General features: G+C 48.9%; 1 protein-coding gene across 2 annotated transcripts; it reads left to right on the forward strand.

Moving 5' to 3' along the window:
- The first annotated feature begins 1,231 nt into the window (after positions 1 to 1,231).
- SAPCD2 (suppressor APC domain containing 2) lies at positions 1,232 to 25,936 on the forward strand. Of its 2 annotated transcripts, none has more exons than XM_073640616.1 (6): positions 1,232 to 1,746; positions 5,391 to 5,524; positions 10,896 to 11,030; positions 12,304 to 12,393; positions 24,434 to 24,535; positions 25,006 to 25,936. In XM_073640616.1, the coding sequence occupies exons 1-6, from the start codon at positions 1,317 to 1,319 to the stop codon at positions 25,132 to 25,134; spliced, it is 1,020 nt and encodes a 339-aa protein (XP_073496717.1). In that variant the 5' UTR covers positions 1,232 to 1,316; the 3' UTR covers positions 25,135 to 25,936. The 2 variants fall into 2 exon arrangements, with proteins under 2 accessions (XP_073496717.1, XP_073496718.1); XM_073640617.1 differs by having other exon boundaries at positions 5,394 to 5,524.
- Positions 25,937 to 26,957: the final 1,021 nt, after the last annotated feature.

Below are 26,957 nucleotides of genomic sequence, written 5' to 3' on the forward strand. Positions count from 1 at the left end.
AATACAGGATAAGATTCTGTCTGCAGCCACCACTAGGGGGAGCTCCCTGTATACAGAGATACATGATAAGATTCTGTCTGCAGCCACCACTAGGGGGAGCTCCCTGTATACAGAGATACATGATAAGATTCTGTCTGCAGCCACCACTAGGGGGAGCTCCCTGTATACAGAGATACAGGATACGATTCTGTCTGCAGCCACTACTAGGGGGAGCACCCTGTATACAGAGATACATGATAAGATTCTGTCTGCAGCCACCACTAGGGGGAGCTCCCTGTATACAGAGATACATGATAAGATTCTGTCTGCAGCCACCACTAGGGGGAGCTCCCTGTATACAGAGATACATGATAAGATTCTGTCTGCAGCCACCACTAGGGGGAGCTCCCTGTATACAGAGATACAGGATACGATTCTGTCTGCAGCCACCACTAGGGGGAGCTCCCTGTATACAGATTTATAAGACTCCCATTAAGTCAGTATTCTCACAGGCGCTCTCTTTAGTGGTGAGCTGCTGATAATCAAGATTTTATCAGGGTAGAATATTAGAGATATTGAACCAAGAACTCGGGGGAGCCATCAGGGATGGTGAAGCGCGTTGAGTTTTATTATAGTGTCCTGTGACCTCTGTGCCGGGTCAGCGGCAAACCCTCTGTGCCGGATCGTCGGGGTCAGTGGCTGACCCTTTGTGCCGGATCGCGGGGTCAGTGGCTGACCCTCTGTGCCGGATCGCGGGGTCAGTGGCTGACCCTCTGTGCCGGATCGTCAGGTTAGTGGCTGACCCTCTGTGCCGGATCGTCGGGTTAGTGGCTGACCCTCTGTGCCGGATCGTCGGGTTAGTGGCTGACCCTCTGTGCCGGATCGCGGGGTCAGTGGCTGACCCTCTGTGCCATATCGTCGGGTTAGTGGCTGACCCTCTGTGCCGGATCGTCGGGTTAGTGGCTGACCCTCTGTGCCGGATCGTCGTGTTAGTGGCTGACCCTCTGTGCCGGATCGTCGGGTTAGTGGCTGACCCTCTGTGCCGGATCGTCGGGTTAGTGGCTGACCCTCTGTGCCGGATCGTCGGGTTAGTGGCTGACCCTCTGTGCCGGATTGCTGAGACTACCCTCTGTGTTCTGAGCTCTGGATGCCATTAGATTAGAACTCTATTCTAAAATCAAACTGAACGTCCGCCGCGTTCTAACCAATCAGCGCCGAGCTCAGGTGCTCTCTACCCAATGAGCGATGAGCAGGAGGAGCACATTGTGACGTCACGCCGGGGTCCGCTCACTCTGCACTCGCCGTGTGTCCGTGGGCTGCTCGCAGTTTCGGGGTACATGGAGTCCGCCCCGGGCACACACGGGCTGCCCCGCGCCTTCCTCCACAGCCTGCGCACCCTCTTTGACATCCTGGATGATGAGCGCCGGGGCTACGTGCATATCCAGGAGATAGAGAGCCGCTGGCGGGGGGCGGACACCCGAGCGCTGCCCCCCGGGGTGCTGCTGTGCCTCAGGAAGGTGGCGCCCCCCGATGGCTACCTCACTTTCGACCGGTTTGTTCATGGCCTCCGGACTTCAATGCTGAATTCTCAGAACAGGGAGAACTATCAGGCGGGGGCGCCCAGAGCTCCTGGAAAAGTTCCTGGAAAAGTGGGGTACAGCTGCAAACCCCAACCCCTGGGGGTGCGGTACATCAACGGCACCAGGCCCGGGGGAGAGGTGCTGCCCACCTGCAGGAGTGTGGAGCCAGAGCGAGGACCGAGGCGAGGTAATGGGGGCAGGTGCTCAGTGTGGGGACACCTAGCGGTCAGGGTCTCTGCTTGCTGCCAGTGAATGGGAACCTTCTCAATCGATGCAAGTCTGTAATTTGTCCTGGACGACTACATCTGATGGTTTGCTCCAGTGGCATCTAGTGGGGGCAGTCTAGGACCGGTTACCTATGTCTGTGCACTCTGAGCAGTAGATTTACCTGCAGTCTTGGGAAAGATAACCAGATGACAAGCTCAGCTCTGCTACATCTGCATATATATCCCACAGCAAGCATCAAATCAGGAATATCCAACACGTCCCTCTGTGTCAGTCTTCACTGCACATTCTGTATTCTATTCATGATGTAAGAATCTGGGTGACCACTTCTGTAGACACTAATGGCAGCCACATTGGTTGTCACCCAGCTTTTCCAAGACCACAGCTGTTTTTAAAATAACAGTACCAATTACAGCAGCCATGTGTCATTTGGGGCTTTCCTTCACAGCACTCACTGGCCCAGTGTGACCCCCCTGCCTCCTACCCCAGGGTGTCATTACTGGTTATTGCTCACAGGAACACTCCACATGTGCCTTTATGCTGCAATGTTTACACAGCCGCAGGTGGAAGTCCTCACACCCCACAACTTGTCCTTTTGGCCTCCATCTGGATCAGGGACAAGGAGCAAGTACTGGTGACCAGGTGAGAACCTGTCCAGCCCCACCCATGTTCCTGGTGACTGACAGAAGTATGCTGCTGTCCTCTCCTATTCCCAGAATCCATCTTATTCTGTACTGAGTTTTTCTTTTCGTCCTTACTCCATTCACAATTCTGCACTCTGCTGAGCTCACTTCTCTGCCTGTGCAGAGCAGAAATCTGGATGCAGCTTTGGATGTGACTGGAGCACAAGACTCTGGCTCATTACTAGACAACGAAGACGTTTTCTTTCCTAGTAGTTGGTCTGAATTCTTTGTAAAGCTTTGCAGCGATCACCTTGCATATATTTAGGCGCCCGTGTATATTTCCACCATCCTCAGTCACTGCTTGACATCTCTAGATAGTAGGAATGTGGGGGACGTGCGGTAACCACCTTGGGAATGTAAAGTGCAATTACTTGCCGTATAATCGCTTCCATGTGACTCTGTAAAGCCCCCTCCTTCCCCTGAGCTGAGGAAAGCCGAGGCCACACTTCAGGTTTCTTCTTGCTGGTCAGGTTTGGACCTGCTCGCACAGTTGTATTAGCAATTCCTTAAAATTGTGGTGGTGGCTCCTCGTGAAGTGCAGGACTCTTAATGGCAGATGACTTTCTGGAGCCCCACCATCACAGGCCACCATCAGTCCATTGGGGATATTGGATTCCTCTTGGAGAGGGGAGAGAAATTCCATTCACTGATGACAAGCGGAGATCTTGAGAATGTTGACCATGTATATTAGAAAACTGAGAAACTTTTCTATGTTAAAAGGGGTACTCCAGTTTTAAGTGATGGCATCTCACTAGTATTCCTCTGGGACCCCCCCACAGATCTTAGTGGAGGCATCTCTTGTTTGGTTTTCTCTGCACAGTGGCTCCCTGTCCACCTTGCTGTGCAGGGAATTGCAGTGTGGCACAATTAAAGGGGAATACTTATGTCCTGTCTCCACCTCAGATTCAGCACTGGACACTCTTAAAAGGACTGTGCCACCTGGTTGTCAAAGGATTGCTGAAGCCAGTGATTGGCAGCAGTGGTCATGTGATCGGAGCAGTGAGTCAACAGATATTTCTCTGATAGCTCACTGTTTTATTCATCTGACCCCTGCTGCCAGTCAAAGGTTTCAGAGTTCTTGTGATATACGGCCAGCACAGTCATGTGAACAGGACAATCAAGCCTTTTTAAAGGGAACTTGTCACCAGAAATGTTAATCTGCAGGTTAACAGCGTTGTTATGCTGCCCGGCGCCTGCACCCAGCCGAATGCAGCGGGGAGAAAATTAACTTTATTCTCCCCTCCAGCATTCAGTATTCGGACATGGGGGGTGGTGCCGGATCAGTCACCGCTCTGAGTATACATAGCGCCGCTGTAACCGTGCCCCCAGCCCTTACTGGCAGCCGGCCGCATGGCAGAGTGAATGTCCGTCAGTGCCGGGGGCGTGGTTATAGCCGCCTCTGTATATTCAGAGCAGTGACTGAACCAGCACCGCACCCGACTCCTTGACGGAGTACTGCTGGCGGGGGAGAATAAAGTTCACTTTCTCGCCGCTGCATGCAGGCGCTGGGCAGCATAAGGGTATGTGGACACTATCTGAAGCCGCTGCGGGTTTGACGCTGCATGCTTACGCAGTGTCAAACCTCCAGTGTCCAGATGTTACAGCATAGTGGATGGGATTTCTAGAAATCCCATGTCCACTATGTGTGCATCTGCACCTGCAGATCACCCACGGACATGCGGCGCATCTTTCAGATCCGCACCATGTCCCTTTCTCTTGCGGAGTCGCTAGTCTCCGCAAGAGAAATTAGATCTCTACAATGTATTGAATGGACCAGACAATGTGAACTGAGGTCTAAGATGGCAGACATACAAGAAACAGAGGCATGTTCACACTAGCAAAAAAGAAACAAGACAAAAATATATCTCATACCCTACCATAATTATATATAAATGTAAAGCAAAGTTGCATAATAAATATAGGGTACTTGGTGAACTATTTTTGATCAAAAAAAGTATACAAGCCGTCCCACCAGCGGCAAGGTGACCCTAAATTGGGACGGGGGACTACAATGGTCCAACAATGCCCCCTCTTGTGATAAGCAGCTCGCTGTCTATGGGCTTTGTACATACAGAGCCTGGAGTGGGCGGGGTCAGCTTTCACAGCTCTGCTTCATTCTAAATCTAAAACCTGTCAGAACGCCTGCACCCTTTAAACTAAGTGATACATTGTTGGTTTCAGCTTCTCGTTACCTACATCAGGCTGCTCTCAGATGAGGTAGCAAAAACCTGCTGACAGATTCCCTTTAAGGCTATGTACCCACGATCAGGAAATAGCAGCACTTTGAACGCAACATGTTTTTGCTGCGTCCAATCACACAGGTAAATCTGCATGTGTTCATTGAGCACATGCAGATTTACGACTCATAAACCTGTGCAACTATGTTACGCAGTGTCAAATAGAAGCACAGTAGGCATGAGGTTTCTATAAATCCAATCTACTGTGCTGCTAATGTGGAGCGTAGCTTTTTGGGCTCGGCGCAGGTGAACTGCGTCCAAAACGCTGCTATTCCTGATTTGCGCACATAGCCTTTAGTTTTCTGGCTTTTGTAGACAAGAGAGAATAATTCATGACTCCTAAGCATATTATGTACGTCCCGGCGCTCTGGCACAAGCTCAGCTCTGGAGTCTGGGAATTTATTTTTCTTCCTTTTACATATTGAAATATTAAATAGAAGCATATGTCTAATTCAGTAGTTCTAAGTCTCGGGATCATGTTGACCCCCATATGGGATTGTCCCAGAGCTGCACCATAAATTAGCTGTATTTCACAGTTCTTCTATAACTCCGATCATGACCGTCAGCTACAGAGCCATCTAGTGGTTATGGTAAATGTCTCTGCTGTTATCTGTCAGGGTCCATGGTCCCCTGGACTCGGTGTGTACTGTTTGTGGTCACTGACTTCTCATTTGTATCCCCACCAGCAGAAGAAGTGAGGCCCATGTGTAGGTCCCACAGTGATTCAACAAGTCAAGGCCTAGGGGACCAGTGCCGGCACCAGCGCAGGCACGGCGAGCACCGACGACACACCATCACTAATGGGGTGGATTACACCGTGGTAAGGCTTCCCGACAGTCGGTCATCTCTTTTGAATTAGGGGGCTAAAGAAAGAGGGGCTGGGTACGAAGAGTCAGACTCTGCAGCCACCTTAGTTTTAACTTTTTCTTCTGATTCCAGATTCCTGTACTTAAGCCAATAAGATGTTAGACTTGCTATTCAGGAGTTTAGGAAAACTGTGTGACACACTCTTCGTAAGTTTTTTTTTTTTTTTTGATCAATGGGGCTTTGACCGCTAGGAATCCAGTTATCACCCATTTCTGCTAGTCACAAGGTCAGGGGGCGATGAATGGAGTGCAGGTTGAGCTCTTGCAATGCTCCTCTATAGTCCATGCCATGGACATTGAATGTGCTGGCATGGTGCCTCCATTCAACTCCTGTTGGCTGCCATCTTGCCACTGTGGGTAACGGGGGGCCCTGTTCTAATCCTGGACAAACACCTTAAATTATGTACTTCTGCAGTGAGTGCATGTCCCTCTATGGTGCTGCAGGGACTGGAATGACTTCAATAGCAACTGACAAACTGTTTCCCACGCTGCTGTTGGGTTGGCTGTGAAAAACCATAAAGAAGCCTTAAAAACTAACTTTATTAGATATGTATTAAAACCAACTGTATGCTCCTGGAGCACTTGGAGCTAAGACAGTTGTACCTTCCCTGTAAAAACTGTAACGTGGGAGGGGGCACTCCACAAGATTACAAAGGCAGCTGACATTAAAGGAAACCTGTCATCAGGATTTAGCCCTATAAACTAATTGCATGGCTATAATGGCGCTGTGATGCTGATGAATATGATACCTGATGTGAACGGATCCGCTCAGTGTTTGTTTAATTTTCACCTTATGAAGTTTTCAGAAAATGACGTCTTGTGTGCTTCGGGGTGGGACGTGGGAGCAGGGTCTTCTTGTTCTACAACCCCCCAACCAGCCTCCTCCTTTTCTTGTGCGAAATCTCAATCTGATCATGCGCCACCTCCGGTATCATTTTATTGAAGATCTGCACACAAGACGCCGGCTCCCACTGCGCACGCACTGCCCACACAGTGATGGCGGCGGTGCTGAGTTTTAAAAAGGAGGCAGCTCACTGAATAATCAATGACCTGCACAAGAAACAGAGGAGGCTGGTGATGGGGAGGAAGGGAGGGTGGCGGAGAACGAAAAGACCCTGCCCCTACGTCCTGCCCCTAAGCACACAAGACATCATCTTCTGAAAACTTCACAAGGTGAGTATTAGGCTGTATGCCCAGATGCGTTTTTTAAGCGTTTCCGCAGCGGCAAAAACGCTGCAGAAACGCTTAAACACATGGTAGAAGGCCTGCCATGTCCCCCAATGATAATCCGCATGTGCTGTGCAGATGCTGCTGAAATTTCCGCTGCGGATTATCATTGCGGAAAAAAACGCAGCACTACCAATTATTTTGCGGAAGCGCTGCGTTTTCGCCACAATTGACTTGCATTGGAACACATGGAATCCGCATCACTGCATCTGTACATGCGGAATGCATGCGTTCCAATGTGCGGATGGTACCCGGGTGTGGAGGACAGGAGACTCTCCTCCGGACCCGGGTACCATAGAAACTGTGAAAAAAAGAATAAAATAAAAAATAATTATATACTTGCCTTCTGGCGGTGCGCTCCTCCTCGCATGCTGGCAGTTCGCGATGAACTGAAGGACCTGCGCTGACATCATAGTCATGTGACGGGTCACACGACGCTGACGTCGGCAAGTCCTTCAGTGTACCGCTGCCGGCAAGGGAGAACTGAGGGAAGCAAGACTGCGGGGGCCATCAGAAGGTAAGTATACATTTATTTTCTACCATTCTTTCGGTCATACTATATAAATCCATGCCGTTTGCATGGATTTATATAGTGTGATCAAGTTGACAAGCACTTTCCAAGTGATGCTAAAATCGCTTGGAAAGCGCTTGTCAACCCGCATGCGGAAATGCATGTGAAGAACTCTTCATTTCCGCATGTCCCTGGCAGGAAAAAGGCATGTATAATCCGCATGCGTTTTTTTTCTGCCAGGGAGATGCAGAAACGCTCAGGAAAAAATCCTGAGCATTTCTTCATCGTGGGCACATAGCCTAAATAACCACTGATCAGATCCTTTCACATCAGGTATCAGATTAATCATGATCACAGCGCCATTATAGCCATGCCTTCTATATATATAATCGTCTTATCCCGTCTGTCTGTCTGTACTGGAAATCCCGCGTCGCTCATTGGTCCGGCAGCGGCCAATCAGCGCCGCGGGATTTCTGAAAAAAGATGGCGGCCGTTAGCGGCTCATCTGCGGGACGGAGCTCAGCGGCGATGCAGCCGGGAGATGAGCGCCTCGCGCCGCTCATCTCCCGGCCGGTAGCAGCGGAAGGACCTCCGGCGTCGCTGACCTCCATGCGGAAGGGAGGACCGGGGAGCGGCGCTGCGGGTCGGGATACCTCTGCTGCAAGCGCCCGCTCATGTCCCGGGTTCTCGCAGCGGAAATAACCGCACAGGCAGCACCGCTCCCCGGTCCTCACCAGGACTATTCGATGATTGGTCGCGGTCTTCGGACCCGACCAATCACTGATCTTACCGCAAAAGTTAAACACCGCTGTGCTGATTGGTCGCCGACGCCGGGCGCGACCAATCACCGATTTTGGCGCCACATTTAATTAGCGTCCGCGACCAATCAGCACAGCGGTGTTTAAATGTGGAGCCAAGATTGGTGATTGGTCGCGGACAATATTTAAATTTGGCGCCCAAATCGGTGATTGGTCGCGGACCAAGACCGCGATCAATCACCGATTTGTGTGGCACATTTAAATAGTGGCCGCGACCAATTGGATGTCAGCGCCGCTCCCCGGTCCTCCCTTCACACCCTAGGTGCATGGATGTCAGCGGCGCTGCCTATGCGGATACTTCCACTGCGAGAACCCGGGACATGAGCGGGCGCTCGCAGCAGAAGTATCCCGACCCGCAGCGCCGCTCCCCGGTCCTCCCTTCACACCCTAGGTGCATGGATGTCAGCGGCGCTGCCTATGCGGATACTTCCGCTGCGAGAACCCGGGACATGAGCGGGCGCTCGCAGCAGAAGTATCCCGACCCGCAGCGCCGGTCCTCCCTTCACACCCTAGGTGCATGGATGTCAGCGGCGCTGCCTATGCGGATACTTCCGCTGCGAGAACCCGGGACATGAGCGGGCGCTCGCAGCAGAAGTATCCCGACCCGCAGCGCCGCTCCCCGGTCCTCCCTCGACACCCTAGCCGCTGATGTCCCCACAGTATCTGCATGGTGTTACAAAGGTCTGGACATTTGTGTTAAAAATCGCTGATTGGTCGCTGGCGCTGCCTGCGACCAATTACGATTTGGGCGCCAAATTTAAATATCGGCCGCGACCAATCACCGATCTTGGTGCCACATTTAAACACCGCTGTACTGATTGGTCGCGGACGCTATTTAAATGTGGCGCCAAAATCGGTGATTGGTCGCGGCCGATATTTAAATTTGGCGCCCAAATCGGTGATTGGTCGCGGGCAGCGCCAGTGACCAATCAGCGATTTTTTAACACAAATGTCCGGACCTTTTGTAACACCATGCGGATACTGTGGGGACATCAGCGGCTAGGGTGTCTAGGGAGGATCGGGGAGCGGCGCTGCGGGTCGGGATACTTCTGCTGCGAGTGCCCGCTCATGTCCCGGGTTCTCGCAGCGGAAGTATCCGCACAGGCAGCGCCGCTGACATCCATGCGCCTAGGGTGTGAAGGGGGGAGCGGCGCTGACATCCAATTGGTCGCGGCCGCTATTTAAATGTGCCGCACAAATCGGTGATTGGTCGCGGACGCTGGCCGCGACCAATCAGCACAGTAGTGTTTAACTTTTGCGGCAAGATCAGTGATTGGTCGCGGGCCAAGACCGCGACCAATCACCGATTTGTGCGGCACATTTAAATAGCGGCCGCGACCAATCACCGATCTTTGCTCCATATTTAAACACCGCTGTGCTGATTGGTCACGGACGCTATTTAAATGTGGCGCCAAAATCTGTGATTGGTCGCGCCCGACGTCGGTGACCAATCAGCACAGCGGTGTTTAAATGTGGAGCCAAGATCGGTGATTGGTCGCGGCCGATATTTAAATGTGGCGCCCAAATCGGTTTTTTAACACAAATGTCCGGACCTTTGTAACACCATGCGGATACTGTGGGGACATCAGCGGCTAGCGTGTCAAGGGAGGACCGGGGAGCGGCGCTGCGGGTTGGGATACTTCTGCTGCGAGCGCCCGCTCATCTCCCGGCTTCTCGCAGCGGAAGTATCCGCACAGGCAGCGGCGCTCCCCGGTCCTCACCAATCCTCTCCGCCCGCGACCAATCGGTGATCTTGGCGCTAAAGTTAAACACCGCTCTGCTGATTGGTCGCGGATGACAGCCGACCGCGACCAATCAGCGAGATTAGCGCAAAATTTAAACAGCACTATGGTCTCCCGACTGCAAGTGTGAACGGAGGACCGGGGAGCGGCGCCGCCGGTCTGGATGCTTCTGCTGCGAGCAGCCGCTCATCTCCCAGCTGCTCGCAGTGGAAGTACCCGCACAGGCAGCGCCGCTCCCCGGTCCTCACTAATACGACGCTGATTGGTCGGGGCCGGCGGCCGCAACCAATTATCGATATGGGCGGCAAATTTAAACCCCGCTCTGCTGATTGGTCGCGGACGCCAGCCGCGACCAATCGGCGAGATTGGCGTCAAATTTAAACAATGCTCTGCAAATTGGTCGCGGTCGCCGGCCTCTACCAATCAGCGATTTTGGCGCCAAATGTTAACACCGCTCTGCTGCTTGCGCCCGGTCGGCCGCATACCTATTCTAGAATACCCAATGCGTTAGAATCGGGCCACCATCTAGTTAGTTTATAAAGCTAAATCCTGATGACAGGCTTCCTTTAAAGATTAGGCGATCTTTGGTCCTAAGTGACATTTACAAAAAATTATTCTTGGTGACCACCATGTCTGCAGTTATTAGCAGTGAGAACATTGGATGTCGGGGTTTACAGCAGAATTTCAGTAATTGAATGATGACTATTTTACCAGTCCTGTAGATGGAGAAGTGCCAGCTCTTGGTGAATGGATAGCACTGGGCATACTAGAAGGCCGCTAATAATTCCAGGCTAGTATAATTTTGGTCAATCGCTTGCACTCATTTTGACTCTTGGTGTTTTGTGGACATTCCCTCAACTAATTTAAGCTAAATTCCCCCCGCGCCCCATCTGGGCACTGAGGTATCACACAGGCCACAAGCATCATTTTTTTTTTTTCTCAATTCATTGTTGCTTGTAGCCCAAATGGTACATACAGGATCCCAAAGCAGAGCGTTCTCTAATGATGGATCTGTCTCTGTCTACAGCTGAAGAGGATGAAGGAGATGGAACATGAGAAGGATCTTCTGTTGCAAGGGCTGGAGCTGGTGGAGCGAGCGCGGGAGTGGTACCTCCAGCAGATCCATAATGTGCAGGAACAGCAGAGGAACCTGGGAAAAACAGTAGGCATCATAAGGTGTCATCAAAGGGTGCACTACCAGCCTCAGATTCAGGACACCTAGCGGGAAATATGACTGCTGCTCTGGTGGCACATTTTTCATTACTTGAACTACTTCTATTTAAGGGAACCTGACAGCTGATACATGCCTGATCCATGGGAGGCATGTATCACATGCTGGCTCCGTGATTTCAGCCATATATGTTTAACTCTGAAACATTGAGGTTTTTCAGAGAAAAACTGCTTAAAGGAGTTGTCCACTGCTTGGTCAACCCCTTCTTGATCTAAATGTTTGCCCCCGATAAAATAAAAAAGCCTATATTCACCTCTCGTGCCAGCGCCGTTCCTGCTTTGTCATCAATCTCTCTCCCCGGGGCTCCTGTGCTGTTGTGACACGGACACCTGCTGGAAGAGGAAGTCCAGGCTGCAGCTAATCTTGGACTTCCTCTTCATGCTCAATTCAACAGGAGACGGGGTCAGTGACGCCAGCGCTGATTGGGCGCCGGTGTCACATCAACCGCATGGGAGCCCTGGGTAGAGCGAGTGCTGACACGGGAGGTAAGTATATAAGCTTTTTTTTATTGGGATCAAGCGTGGGGTATGACAAGGAGTTGTCCTAGTAATGGACAACTTCTTAAATAGCCGCTGTTACTCCCCGCCACTCCCCTTGAGTGACTGGTCTCTCCCTATACACGCACGCAGGGAGAGGCTTTTCACTTCGGGGGAGTGGCGCCTTTTAAACTGTTTTTCTCTAAAATCATACAGCCAGTGTCTGATCCATGCTGTCTGTGGATCGGGCAGAATGGATCATCTCTCAGGTTCCCTTTTAATATGTGAATTCTTTCAGTCCTTGTGCTTTGCTATTTGGCGCTACATTTAGTTTCCCATCACCTTTGGGTTATACGAGTTCTCGTCTTCCCCGTATCTAATATTGTGCTGCTATAACTCTCCTCCCTCGATGAGATGATTAAAGGGGTATTCCTACAGCCGATATCCCACCCAATCATTGGGAACCCCAGCGATCGTCAGAATTCAGCTTGACCTCCACTCCATTTGTTGTCAGTGAGACTGGAAGGTAAAAGCCAAGTACAGCGCTCGTCTATCTCTGGGTGTCTTCTGGAGCAGAGGTGAGCATGTGCGCCTCCGCTCCATTCAAAATGGGGCTCTTGAAAACCTGATTCTTGGTATCAAGAGTACTAGTCTCAGATTCATTAAGGATCCAGGTAGTCAGGATTTCAGTGACACCCCCCCCCCCCCTTTTTTTTTTTTTATCCCAGGACCCCTTCAGCGAGGCACCTCTCAACCAGCTGCTCCCCAAACTACAAGATGTGAATCGATGTCTGAGCGAGCTGATGACTCCGTGCAAGGTGAGAGCATAACACGCAAGGGAAAAAGAATAGAAGCCGTCTATCCCGTGCGTGACGGCTTGTGGGTGAAGAAACTTATTTTAAAGGGGTTGTCTACTTGAGTATTTAATGTAACAAATGGGCCTATGATGGTCTAGGTCAGGGGTGGGCAATTAATTTTTCCAAAGGACCACATGATAGATTGTGACTGTTGCGGAGGCTGAACCAATAGGCTGAAATTAACTCTGCTCAATATTAATATTTTAAATTACAATTTATTTTATATTTATATTATCCCTTAATATTGAGCAGAATTAAGTATACGGACATTCCCTTATATACAGCATGAGCCCCCACCCATAGGCTCCTAATATACAGCATGATTCCTCAAGGTAAACTTGCTCCAGCTCCTTCAAGTTTGCTGTTCACCAGAGGAAACAATCTATCTTCAAGTCTGACCACAGATTCTCAATTGGATTAAGGTCTGGGCTTTTACTAGGCCACTCCAAAACATTTACACATTTCCCCTTAAACCACTCGAGTGTTGCTTTAGCAGTATGCTTTGGGTCATTGTCTTGTTGGAAGGTGAGCCTCTGTCCCAGTTTCAAATCCATGACTGACTGAAACAGGTTTTGCTCAAGAATATCTCTGTATTTCACACCATCCATCTTCCCCTTGACTTTGACCATTTTCCCAATCCCTGTGTTGAAAAACATTCACACAGCATGATGCTGCCACCACCATGTTTCACTCTGGGGATGGTGTTCTTGGGGTGATAAGTGTGTTGGTTTGGGTCCAGGCATGACGTCTGCCTTGGAGGCCAAAAAGTTCAATTTTGGTCTCATCTGACTACTGTACCTTCCTCTATACATTTGGGGAGTCTCTCTCATGTCTTTTAGCAAACTCGAAATGAGCCTTACAATTTTTGTGTGCAAGTAAAGGCTTTTTTCTGCCCAGTCTTCCATAAAGGCCCCCTCTATGGAGTGTGTACGGCTTATTCTGGTCGTATGAACAGATACTCCAGTCTCTGCTTGGGAACTCTGCAGCACCTTCAGGGTTACCTTAGGTCTCTGTGCTGCCTCTCTGATTAATGCCCTCCTTGCCCGGGCTGAGAGTTTTGGTGGGCGCCCTCTCTTGGCAGGTTTGTTGTGGTACCATGTTCTTTCCATTTGATGGTGCTCTGGGGATCATCAGAGATTGGGAATATTTTTGTATAACCCAACTCTGACTTGTACTGCTTAACAACTTTGTCCCTGACTTGTTTGGAGATCTCCTTGGTCTTAATGGTGTTTGGTTAGCGGTGGCCCTTGCTTTAAAAGGGTTGTCCGATCCAAATCGACAAGTCTGCAGTCACTCTTGTGACCGCAGACTTATGAATCCCCCCAGCGCGCACACTGTGCATTGTGGGGATTCGCCGGTTTCGGAGCCGGGGCCGGAGTGTACACATGTCTTATACATACCCCTCGCCAGGGCCCTTCTAGTGGGTGTGGCCTCTCCATACACTATTGAACGAGGCCGCGCCCCATCTAGTGACGTGGCCTTCCAGTGGGCGTGGCTGACTAGGGGGTGCAGCCTCGCTCATTGGCCAGGAGTATGTATAACGCATATATACTCTTCTGTCCCTGCGCAGAAACTGGCAAATCCCCACACTGTGCGCACTGAGGGGATTCAGAAGTCTGCACTCTGTGGCCTTTCAGAATAGTGTATATAGTGACAGCCATGTGACATCAGATTGCACAGAGGTGGACGTCCTGTCACTAAGCATGGGACTTCTGAAGGGAATTGCTTGCACCAGGAATTTTTAGAGGCTTCATAACCAAAAATTGTCATGTACACCCTTTTGCTATTTGATTTCAAATTAAATTTATACCTATATTTTTCTCACTTCACCAACTGACTATTTAGAGATGATGCTTCACACACAAATCAGATTAAAAAAATATTACAGGTTGTAATGTAACAAAATAGGTAAAAAGCCAAAGGGGTGAATACTTTTGCAAGCCACTGTACATGTAAACATCCCATACACATATGAATGAAGAAAAAAAAAAACACCCCCCTTCTCCTGTGCACTGACCCTCAGCAGCGGCAGTGCGATGAAGTGGCGTAATCACGTCTGCTGTCTCTCCCGCTGATTGGTGGAAGAAGGTGCCGGCGTCCCCGTCCTCCACCACTGTATTCACCGCTGTCTGCATCATGAGGATGCTGATAGCGGTGACAACTGGAAGCGGCAGAGGGCTTGGTGCGGGCCGCGAGCCACTGTCTTCAGTCCGTGGGTCAGACTGGAACAGCTAGAGGACCAGATGTGGCCCGCTGGCCGCACTTTGCCCAGCTCTGTGCTTTTTATTCCAGTGGAGACCATGACATGATCACTGTAGTCTTGATATTCAATCAGTTTTTTTTCTTGTAAAGCTACTATTGCTCACTACCCAGATAGCAGTATGAAAGCTGCTGCACAACTACTTTAACCCCTTGGCGACCTTTTTACTGACCTGCGATATAAGAGACTAGCATCCCCCGACTGGTGACAGTCCTGTAGCTGTCAGCTGTACACTATAGCTGACAACTTGCTCCATCAGCCATGATCAGTGTTGGCACCAACCATGGACATTTAACACCTTAAATACTGCTGTCAATAGTGACTACAGAATCTAAATGGTTAAGTGTGTGGGCTTTTTCTTTAATCCCATTGGCATCCTGAGATCTTGATTGTGTGATCCTGATGTTTGCCATTGCACATCACAGACAAATAACGGCCTTAGTCTTCCAGCTATAGTGGCCTGTTCAGAAGTTATCAAAATTAATGTGGTAAACTTTTTCATTCCTGTCATCCCATTTTGCACGAATTCCTGATAAGCACCTGAAGGGTTAATGAACTACCTGAAATCAATTTTGAATACGTTGAGGGACGCGGTTTTTAAAATGGTTTGGCTTTTGGGTGGTTTCCAATATATAGGAGGACCCACAAAGTCACTCCAAAACTAAACAGGTCCCTATAAAAATAAGTTTTGTAAATTTCCTTGAAAAACTGAAAAATTACTGCTACATTTTTAAACCTTCTAAACATTTTACAAATGGTGCTGATTAGTGATGAGCGAGCACTAAAATACTCGGGTCGAGCACATTGGAATACTCGGGTGCTTGACCCGAGCAACGCGCCCAATGTAAGTCTATGGGAAACTCGAGCATTTTTCAGGCGGCTCCCCCCATCGGTCTGCAGAGGGCCTAAAAATGTCCTAAATCGATGGGAACAGTACTCAAATGACATGGGAACAGCATGGGGAAGACCCCCTGGAAGCATTTCTGACTCCCAGGTCACTGCTGTCAGCAACGTGGTCAGAGTATTACGCCACTTTTACGGACTCACAATAAAACATACAAAAACAAAACCAAAATGGATTTTCCTGGGAAATATGTTAAGGAACATCCTTTCCAGGGTAATGACTTGTATATAAGGCAAAATAAATAACCAAAACCAAAAATACTCCTCCACACCTTGGGCTATGTTCACACGTAGCGTTTTTGATGCTTTTTTGCACTTTTGCATTGCTTTCAACCAAGACAAATGCATTCACTGGTAAATGTAATTTTAACATTTTACAACCTTATCTGGCCATGTGGTGTGTGACACATCATCAGACAGGTGCATACAGTGCTGAAAAGACATGAGAACAGCATGGGGAAGACCTCTGGAAGCATTTCTGACTCCCAGGTCACTGCCTAAAAGTGTGCCCATCATAAGTGATCCTTGGCGCATGCATAGATGCCTCTCGCCATGCACCTGTCGTTGCAGACTTGCAACAATCACCGTCCACGTCCTTGTCCCAGTGCAGCGTTCAGTTGTCCCTACCCCATTCCTTGGAATGTAAGCGCAAGTATGCAGCCAGCCACCCACCCACAGGCTGCAATACTATACTGCCAAATTTTTGACAGCTGCTTGCACTTGAAATGTGGGCTTTTAGGCTTGTGGAGGCGGAAGCTGTCCACAACCTTATGGTGGCGACCGGATATCCATACTTGGTCCCCAGCCGCCGCTACTTGTCCCGGTGTCGTGTCCGCCTTCCACAAGCACGGGTCCTACAACATTACCCATGCCCTCCCCAGTGAACTTACTGGGAAGGACCGCCTAACTACAAACACATAGTCAAGTGAATGTGGCCAGGGATGGTACGGAGCCAGTCCACAGCTTTTTTTTGCCGAGTTGTATTTCACCACAGCTATATTCTTTAACTTGGTGAAAGGACTTGGGAAACTATATCTACCCAGCTGTCATTTCTCCCAGGAAGTCCTCTAAAACTGATTTCTCTTGAAATGTGGCCTTTTAGGCTCGCTCGTGGAGGCGGAAGTTTTTCACAACCTCATGTCGGCGGTGGCCGGGTGTCCATACTCTGACCCCAGTCGCCACTATTTCTCCCGGTATAGTCTCCGCCTTCCAGAAGCACGGGTCCCACAACCTTACCCGTGCCCTCCCCAGTGCACTTACTGGGAAGGACCGCCTAACCACAAACACGTGTACAGGCAAATGTGGCCCGGGATGGTACGGACCAGTACACATTAAAAGTGGAGCCATAGAGTGTCCAGGAACCTTCCCACACACTTTTCTTAGCCAGGGCTGCTTTTCAGCAGGGTTGGACGGACCCACCAGAGAATCCTCGGGTGGGCCCTGGCTTCTCCATCAGGAGAGTTCATGATTGGCGCAAACTTTGCAGCTGCTATGGGGCTCTTGACCAGGGGAGAAGGGTGAGCCATCAGAATCCAATCCTCTGGTGGGCCCAATGTTTTTCACTCTGACACTGCTTCTCAGTGAGAGTTGTATTTCATGACAGCCATATTCTTTAGCTCGGTGAAAGGAATGGCATAGAGGGAAACCGTATCTACTCTGGGTGTCATTTCTCCCAGGAAGTCCTCTAATGCAGCTTGTTGCAGAAGCAATGGCAGCCCGTCCAACATCAACTCGCACTTCTTGGTGGTGCTTTGACGCACAAACATCTTTCTTTGCACCTTTAATTTCATGACTACAGAGTTGGGCAATGGCCTAATCTGCAATGTGGTTTGATAAATAACATGCATAAGCATGGCCGATCCACATTACAAAAGCAGCCATAGTGTCCGGGAACCTTCCCCCACACTTTTCTTAGCCAGGGCTGCTTCTCGGCAGGGTTGGACGGGCCCACCAGAGAACCGGAGACTCCTCCGGTGGGCCCTGGCTTCTCCTTCAGGAGAGCTCATAGTGCCGAGCTGAGGCCATGATGATGATAGAGGCCACCATCTGCTTAGTTTTCTGTTACTTGGAATGCAAGCGCAAGTATGCAGTCACCCACCCACAGGACGCAATACTAAACTGCCAGATTTCTGGGCAGCTGCTTGCACTTGAAATATGGCCTTTTAGGCTCGTGGAGGTGGAAGCTGTCCACAACCTCATGGCGGCGGCGTGTCCATACTCTGTCCCCAGCCGCCACTATTTCTCCCGGTATTGTCTCCGCCTTCTACAAGCGCGGGTCCCTGAACATTACTGCTGGTACTTTTCTGTGGGAATTTGCTTGCCTCCTACCAGCCTGGAATATTTCCAGTAAACTATGGTACGACGCCATGGTATTAGCAGTGCTCCCAGTACCAGTAGCGAAGCCACCCCCAATTTCCTTCTCAGGAATTTTATTTGGTAGACTGAGTGGCTACCCAAATACATTTTCTCACAAAGGAGCTGAAGATAGAGTGGCAGTAGGTGCAAGTTTCTCCAGCCTGTTAGATATTAGAGGGTGAACGGCAGCACATTGGATCAGTGGTTAGCACTGAAGCCTGGCAGCGCTGTGATCCTCGGTTCAAATCCCAGCAAGGACAACATCTGCAAGGATATTGTATGTTCTCCCCGTGTTTGCGTGTGTTTCCTCCTCAGTAAAAAAAAAAAAAGCAGCCATAGAGTGTCTGGAACCTTTCCACACACTGTTCTTAGCCAGGACTGCTTCTCGGCAGGGTTGGACGGTCCCACCAGAGAATCCTCGGGTGGGCCCTGGCTTCTCCATCAGGAGAGTTCATGATAGGCGCCAACTTTGCAGCTGCTATGGGGCTCTTGAGCGGGGGAGAAAGGTGAGCCCTCAGAATCAAATCCTCTGGTGGGCACAGTGTTTTTCAATCTGAAACAGCTTCTCAGTGGGAGTTGTATTTCACCACAGCCATATTCTTTAGCGAAAGGACTGGCATAGAGGGAAACCGTCTCTACCCCGGCTGTCATTTCTCAGTCACCAGGCTCCCCCCATTGTCACACACGACCATGCCTGGCTGTATGTTCAGCGGTGAGAGCCACAGATCAGGCTGCTGTTACAGCTTTCAACAACTCTGCAGCGGTGGGCGGTTTGTCACCTAAGCATTAAGCATGTTATTTTCAGCACAGCCTGTTGCCGCTTGGCCAAGGGAGTGCTGTCAGCTTGTGACTGATGTGGTCATTTTGGAGATGGAGGAGGAGGTGGTGCCGGAGCTCAACAATGTGATTACATTGGCGACTGTTTTTTATACTAAAGGATCCTACTGTTTGTTTTGTTTTTTACGTCATTTTTTAAGACTGATGCATTCACCGGGAAATGTCATTTTTAACGTTTTACAACCTTATCTGGTCATGTGGTGTGTGACACATCATCAGACTCATCCTGTTTCATTTATGATGGAGGGACTCTGAAAGTCATAAAGCCTATTTTTATGGGGCTATCAGGCAGCCCTTACTATTCTTAAAAGGCTAGCAGTCAGCCCTTGCTATTGTTAGAGAGCCATCAGCCGGCTATGCTTTGTTGTTCCCATTATTAACGAGTGGGTCTTCTATACTGTTATGGCATATGCAGTGACTGCAAGGGCTGCCAAAAATTTGGACCAACCCAATACCCCTTTGAAGAGACATAGATGAGGGTCTCAGTAAAATAAAATGTTCCCATTATAAAGGAGCAGGTCTCCTATAGCGGTAATCCATGCTGTGACTGCAAGGGCTGCCAAAATTTAAAGACACATAGAGCAGGGCCACAGTAACGACAAATTCCCATTAGAAAGGAGAGGGTCTCCCATATTGCTTGCCTATGCAGTGAAGCAACGGCTGCCAAAAATTTGGAGGAACTCCAATGCCACTTGCAAGAGACGTGAGGAGGGCCTCATAAAAAAAAAAAAAAAAAAAATGTTCCCATTAGAAAGGAGCGGGCCTCCTATACTTGTAATGCCCATGCACTAAGTGTATGGGCTGACAAACATTTACCCCAGGGGGTATACATGAACATACTGTATAAAACCATTTTTTTACGACCCTTTAAAAAAAAAAACTATGTGGGTGTTGCATCACAGACCAGTGTCAACCTGGTGATATGGTGGTGGAGGATAAGGAGGAGGACAAGAGCAAATAGCCAAAATCAGGACGCTTATACACATGTGTGGGTATGAAGAGGTGCATGGGAATACACCTCCCAAAAAAGACACTGGATTTGAGTTTTACGCTGCTATAATTTGGTGGTGTTGAGAAGTCTGGCCCAATCCAGCCCTTGTTCATTTTTATGAGAGTCAGCCTGTCAGCATTTTCAGTTGACAGGCGGATGCGCTTATCAGTTAATTCCACCAGCGGCACTAAAAACCCGCTCTGATAAAACGCTGGCGGCAGGACAGGCCAGGACCTCCAAGGCATAGAGAGCCAGTTCATTTCACGTATCCAACTTGGATACCCAATAATTATAAGGCACAGCGGAATCATGAGGACGTTGGTACAGTCGGCAAGGTACTCTCTCAGCATCTTCCCAAACTTTGCACTCCTTGTGAGAGTACCCTGCGCCTCAGGGCCTGTGCAATGGGAGGGGCTGAGAAAACTGTGAAACTGTCCCAGAATTTTGACAGTGTTCCCCTGCCTCTGCTGGATTGGAATTGTCTCTTGCCTGTACTGCTTGGTTGTGCAACGAACTGTGACCTCTGCCGTCAGCGTTTTCAGATGGGAATATTTTTTTTAATAGTTCCGCAAGAAGGGCCTTCTGGTACTGCCCCATTTTTGTAGACCTGTCCGCTTCAGGAATAAGAGATATAAAGTTCTCCTTGTAGCGTGGGTCTAGAAGTGTCGCCAACCAGTAATGACTGTCATCCAAAATTGGAGGACGCGAGGGTCATGGCAAAGGCAGCGTAACATAAACTCAGCCATGCTTGCCAGACTGCTAACAGGCAAGCCTTCCGTGTCCTCACCAAGAGGACAAGTGACCATGCTCTCCTCCTCCTCGCTGTCCTCAGGCCATCCACGCTCAACAGACAGTATGACAGTTGTGCAGGTAGTACAGTCTATAGCGCATGAAACTAGCTCCTGTTCCTCCTCCTCCTCTTCTTCCTCATTGTCCCCGAATCCACATTGGGATGAGATGAGGCTTGGCTGTGTGTAATCACCCTGTATGGTTCCTTGCTCCATCTCATCGTGCTCCGCCCGTCATCGCCGCTCACCATTTTGGTGGAGTCCTCAAAGTTTTGGAGGATGGTACATATGTCTGACATCCATGTCCACTCCTGAGGTCTTATGTGTGGAGTCTGAACTGAATACCGACGGCCTTGTTGATGCTGGTAGTAGTCAACAACTACCCTCTTCTGCTCACAAATCCTTCCCAACATCTGCAGTGTAGAGTTCCAACGCATGAGGATATCACACACCAGTCTGTGAGCCGGAAGCTGCAAACGCTGCTGAAATCCGGCAAGGGCAGCGGAAGCTGTAGGTGACTTTCTAAAATCGGCACACAGGCGGCGTACTTTAACAAGCAGATCCGGCACATCCTGGTAGGATTTGAGAAATCCGTTGAACCACAAGGTTAAGCACATGGGCCAAGCATGGTACTTGTGTGAGCTCGCCTTGCCTCAGAGCCGCTACCAGGTTCCAACCGATGTCACACGCGACCATGCCTGGCTGTAGGTTCATATGTGTGAGCCACAGATCTGCCTGCTCTTTCAGAGCTGTCCAGAACTCTTCAGCATTGTGCAGTTTGTCACCTAAGCATATTAGCTTCAGCACAGCCTGTTGCCGCTTGGCCGAGGCAGTGCTGCAGTGCTTCCAGCTTGTGACTGATGTAGTCATTTCAGAGATGGAGGCTGAGGAGGATGAGGTGCAGGAGCTGTGGACTGTGAGGGCAACCCTGATTGACCTAGGGCCCACAATCCTTGGCGTCTGGAGGACGTGTTCCGTCCCAAGGTCCGACTGGGTCACGGCTTCCACTGTGTTAACCCAGTGTGCTGTCAGCGAGATGTACCGTCCCTGCCCACAAGCACTTGTCCACATGTCCGTGGTTAGGTGGACTTTCCTGGGAACTGCCTTTGAGGGCACGGCTACTGTTTTGGGATACGTGCTTGTGTAATGCGGGGACAGCACACCGGGAGAAATGGTGGCAGCTGGGGACCGAGTACTGAGGAACAGCCGCCGCCATCAGGTTGCGGAATGCTTTCCTCTCCACGAGCCTAAAAGGTAACATTTCGAGCGCAAGCAGTCACGAAATGTGGGAATTTAGTAGTGTGGCCTGTGGGGCATTGGCTGCGTATTTTCGCTTGCATTCCAAGGACTGGGGTAGGGACAACTGAACGCTGTGCTGGGACAAGGACATGGACGTGCTTCCTGATGCTGCTACTTGAGTGTGCAATGACAAGTGCAGGGCAGGAGGCATCTTCGCAGGCGCCACGGACAGGGGATGGGCTTGCACGCACGACAGCGGAAGAAGCAGTGGTGCCACCCGCAGACACTGTTCCTGGACCCTGGGGTTCGGCCCACAAAGTCGGGTGCTTTGCTGCCATGTGCCTGATCATGCTGGTGGTGGTCAAGCTGGTCGTTTTGCCACCCCTGCTGATGCTGGCCTGGTAGGTGGTGCAAATGGCCTTCTTCGGGTTATCGGCAGAGTCTTTAAAAAACAACCAGACTGGGGAAGACCTAACAGTTGTACTGGCAACTTCCTTCGTGTTGGTGTTCCGGGGAATGGTTGCCTGCCTTCTGTCTGCGGCCACCACACTGCTTCCTGCCTGTTGGGGTGCTCTGCCTCCCTCCCCCTGTGTGCTGCTGTCCTTGCTCTGCATGTCCTCCTGCCAGGTTGGGTCAGTTACTATGTCATCCACCACCTCGTCTTCCACTTCCGCACTCTGTTCCTCCTCCTGACTTTCTGGCAACTGTGTCTCATCATCGTCCACCTCTTGTGACACTTTCCCACCGTCGCCTTCATGTGACCGTGGCTGCTCAAATATTTGGGCATTGCTACATGCGATCTCCTCTTGCTCCGCTTCAAGTGGACCGGGCGAGAGGCCCGAATCTATAAATGGAAAAGTGAACAGCTATTCAGAGTGTCCAAGTGTGGGATCTGTTCTCTCTAGGCACTCTGCATGGTGGGAGGAAGGAGGATCAGGGTGAGGAATATGCGGTCCAGACTCTCGGCTACTGAGACTTGACCGTGTGGAAGACAGGGTGGTGGTGGTGGTGGCAAAGTGACTGGAAGCATTATCTGCTATCTAACCAATAACCTTTTCACACTGCTCTGGGTTCAATAGTGGTGTTCTGCAGTCCCCTATTAATTGGGACAGGAAGGTCGTGGGAGAAGATGTGGGTATTTGTGGCACAATTTCAGCTTGCCCTCGGCCTCTGCATGCCCCATCACGTCCAGTTCCCCGTCCCTTGCCACGTGCCTTGCCAATTTTAAATGGAGGACAATATCTTCCACGCTCACTACAAATGACTGAATTTGGAGCGGACTTATGTAATCCTTGTGATGGAGAAACCTGTAGGTAGCTAGTTTGAACAGCAAATTGGTGTCAATTGCTTCACTGACACACGGAAACAAAATTTCAATGGAGGCCAGAAATGGTAGTATTTTCAGCGCAATTATATGTGATACGTGTGATGGACAAACCACAGTTTTAAATACCTGGATTTTTAGCGTGGTAATATGGAAAGGACCTGGCTGTATTCTGCAGTGCCAACAAGCAAATGGCACAGAAAAGCTGTGTTCTCTGGATTGCTTTTTAAGCAAATAATGAGGATTAAGATCCAAAAAAAAAAATTATTCCTGGCCCCTGAAACCTGGGCCTATTTCTATAAATATAACAGCAGCAGAAGGCAGAACTGGAATGGACCCTCTTGTGCTATATGCACTGCAGTCTACTATATACACTGCCTGCCTGATATCTCTGCAGATGGATTCGTTTTCAGAAGGACTGTTAGTTGAAATGGATATGTGTCTCTAATATAGTTTGGTACATCTACACTAACTAGAAACAAGCAAATCTCTCCCTAGCTCAGCAGCAGCTCTCCCTACGCTGTCTGATTCCGGAGTGATTGGGACGAGCATGGCGGCGCCAGGTCTGATATAGACCTGATGACACTGGCTGGTCGCACAATCACTGTAATGCCACAACCAACATGGCTACGGCATTACAGTGAGTGGCAGGCAATCCCTGCATGTTCATTGGCTCTGTAAAGAGCACCAAACATGCAGGGAGGGGACCCAAGCTCCCGCCGAGCAACCCCGGAAATACTCGTCGAGCAGTGAGATGCTCGGGCGAGCACCAAGCAGTAGCGAGCATGCTCGCTCATCACTAGTGCTGATGTTAAGCAGACATGAGGGAAATGTATTAATGTTTTTGTGTGGTATAACTATCTGGGTTAAAGGGATAATCATTCAAAGTTTGAAAATTGCAAACAATTTTTTTTTTTTTTTTTTTTTTGGTCAAATTTCTGATATCTTTCACATTTATTTTTAAAATATCAGCCTAAATTTACCATAATTATAAAGTATAATGTGTCACGAGAAAACAGTCCAAATATCACTAGGATATGTTAAAGCATTTCAGAGTTATTACTACATAAAGTGACACTGGTCAGATTTTAAAAAATTGTTCCAGTCACTAAGGGGTTAAGGCTGTCTTCAGATCAGATTGTTCCGTCTTTGGAAGAGCTGAGTGATCACCACTTTGCCTGCTATGAACGTTCCACAGGGGTCTACACTGAGGTCTAGGAAAGCGGGATGACTACTGGATCTCAGCAGTCAGAGACTTTTGCATCCGGAGGTCATTATGTAACATTCTTCTGTATCCCCATCAGGCCGCCATACACTCCTCATCCTCCGCGGCCACCACACTCCACATCCCTGCACAGCAGCAAGCAGTGAATATGCTGAAGGAACAGAACCGTCTACTCACAAAGGTGAGTGTGTGTCTACAGCAAAGGTCTCCGACATGTTGGGAGTTGTAGTTTCACAACAGCCACAGGTTGGGGGATCCTGGATAATGAAAGTCGGGACCATTCTAGAAAACTCTACATAATGCTAGATTGCAAGTAAATCTCATGTTCATCCAGCACTGGTTTATGATCGGATTCTGCCCGTCCGGACCTTTAGTTATTCTCACTTCACAGGTTAGCAACTCTCCAGGATAAGTTATTGACAGCTAGGAAACCGACTGCTGGATCAGCACCAATCCTGCCTTTAATTGGAGCTGTGGCCACAGCATTCATTGTTGGGGCTTCTGGAGATGGCAGATTAAACATATATAATCTGATGGTTTGGAATATCCCATAATCCTGCATCCAAGTTACAAAAAATACCTGAATATAACTAACAATTACTATAAACTGGTAAGCGTCCATCTCCATTCTTTTTTTTTTGCTATGTCCAGGAAGTTTCGGACAAGAGTGACCGCATCACCCAACTGGAGCAGGAGAAGTCTGCATTGATTAAGCAGCTGTTCGAGGCGCGGGCCCGGAGTAATCAGGAAACAAACGCCATGGACTCCACCTTTATCTAGCTGGACTGAATCCTGGCATATCCTGTAGGGTTTGTGGGAATTTGTCATTATAGCAGAAGCAAGAATGGCAAATATCCCGCGATGGTATGTTCTTCTTACGGTACATAGGTGACTGATGGCAGGAACTTGGCATTTATGCACCTAAAGACTTTTTAATATTCAATGAAACACTCCAAGCGGCTAATGAGACTGCTAGTAATGTTTTATTCTTATTTTGCCTGCGTGAGATTTTATTTCTAATGTTTACAGCCTTTATTGCGCTGCAGGACAGACTTAAACTGTTTACAATGACTTAAAGGAGGATAATAAACTCTACAAGACAAAAGAGAAATTCGCTGGGTCAGTAGTAACAAGTGCACTCGCAGTAATGCAAGTCTTCCACAGAGTGGCAGCAGAGTCCACCCAGCACTTTGTATGGAACGATTCCACGTTTCACTCCAATCCCACGTTATGTTCCACGGGGACAATTTTCTTGTTTTATGGGTATTTAAGCTCCTGCTATTTTTTTATGTCATGCTTCACTTGTAATGAAGGTACTCTCATTTAAGGATGGGATTTGTTATATAATTTTATGCACAAGTGAATTATTATTTTCTTGTATTAGACTGTACAGCCCAGGTGTTGCACTTACATTTCTTGCAGGTTGACTTGTATCTCAGATGAGAAATCAAAACCGTCAGACACCTAAGTGTGTCATGAAAAATTCACAAAAGCAAATTCAGATTTTCCTGTTTTGTTTTTTTTTGTTTCTTTTTTTCTATTTTTCTAATAATTAAAAAATATATTTGCACACCTATTAAAATTGACTCAATCACGTGTCATTTCAGAACAATCAATTCCATTAGAAAAGAGCAGCAGCACAGTGTATTTAAGGTGCCAGTACTGCTGATATGTCACATGTGGATATGAATGTCTCTGGAGATGTGTGACCACTGGCGCTGGTCATCTGGACCCTATTGCCCGGGATGACCACTCCCCGCTCACTGTATTAGGTTATTCTACTGAATTGGCTTCTCCCAGGCCTGAAATGGCTGATAACAGGGAACAGTATCCAGAATAGAACTGCACAGCAGAAGAGCGAAACAGACTATTTTAATTTATATTTTCATTCCTTTTAATGATAAATATACTTTGGTACCTGCTCTATTTATGGAGGATGTTCTTCAAGCGATCGGTTCCCCCACACTGCTGCTAGCACCGGGCTGCTCGGGTACTGGAGACCTCACCGGGAACTAAATGGTTCGGGTCCTGATCTTGTGCCAGTCACCGCTGCAGCCAGGCAAACAAAGACCAGTCATTAATTTTTTTTTTTGGTAATCTTTAGGTTCTATTTTCTCTACTACCCCAAAAAATACTAAAACTCATCCACACAGCAGCTGCACAACTTAGTGTAACACCAACTCCCATAGAAAAGTATATTCTGCATCTTATACAGTGATGCCACCAACATTGGTGAGTTACCAGACCTCTGCAGCCGCATAGAGCTCCTGTATCAACCCCTATTCATTGTAGGAGAAGTTATTCCATTGATGACCTGAAGGGGTCGCTCTGAATTTTTTGCAGAACCAGAAGAATTTGGAAACTGCTTGTTTTTGCTCAGGCTCCGATTCTGTGCTGGAAACCATGCATTATCCATTTTATAGATTGTCAAATTAAATCTTTATTTTTTTTGTATATAATTTATCATTAGGAAAAATAGCTTTCCTGGAGTGAGGGCACCTCCTTTACTAGGGCCCTGTATATACTGATAGCTGTGCCCTGAGATTTAGCTCATCACTCTTATTTTTCAGTTTTGCTTTTTTTTTTTTTTTTCTCCCCTTTTT

The sequence above is a fragment of the Phyllobates terribilis genome, unplaced genomic scaffold (genome assembly GCF_046119375.1).
Source record: "Phyllobates terribilis strain yellow unplaced genomic scaffold, ASM4611937v1 Scaffold_7__3_contigs__length_470593459, whole genome shotgun sequence".
In the NCBI taxonomy this organism is placed as follows: domain Eukaryota; kingdom Metazoa; phylum Chordata; class Amphibia; order Anura; family Dendrobatidae; genus Phyllobates; species Phyllobates terribilis.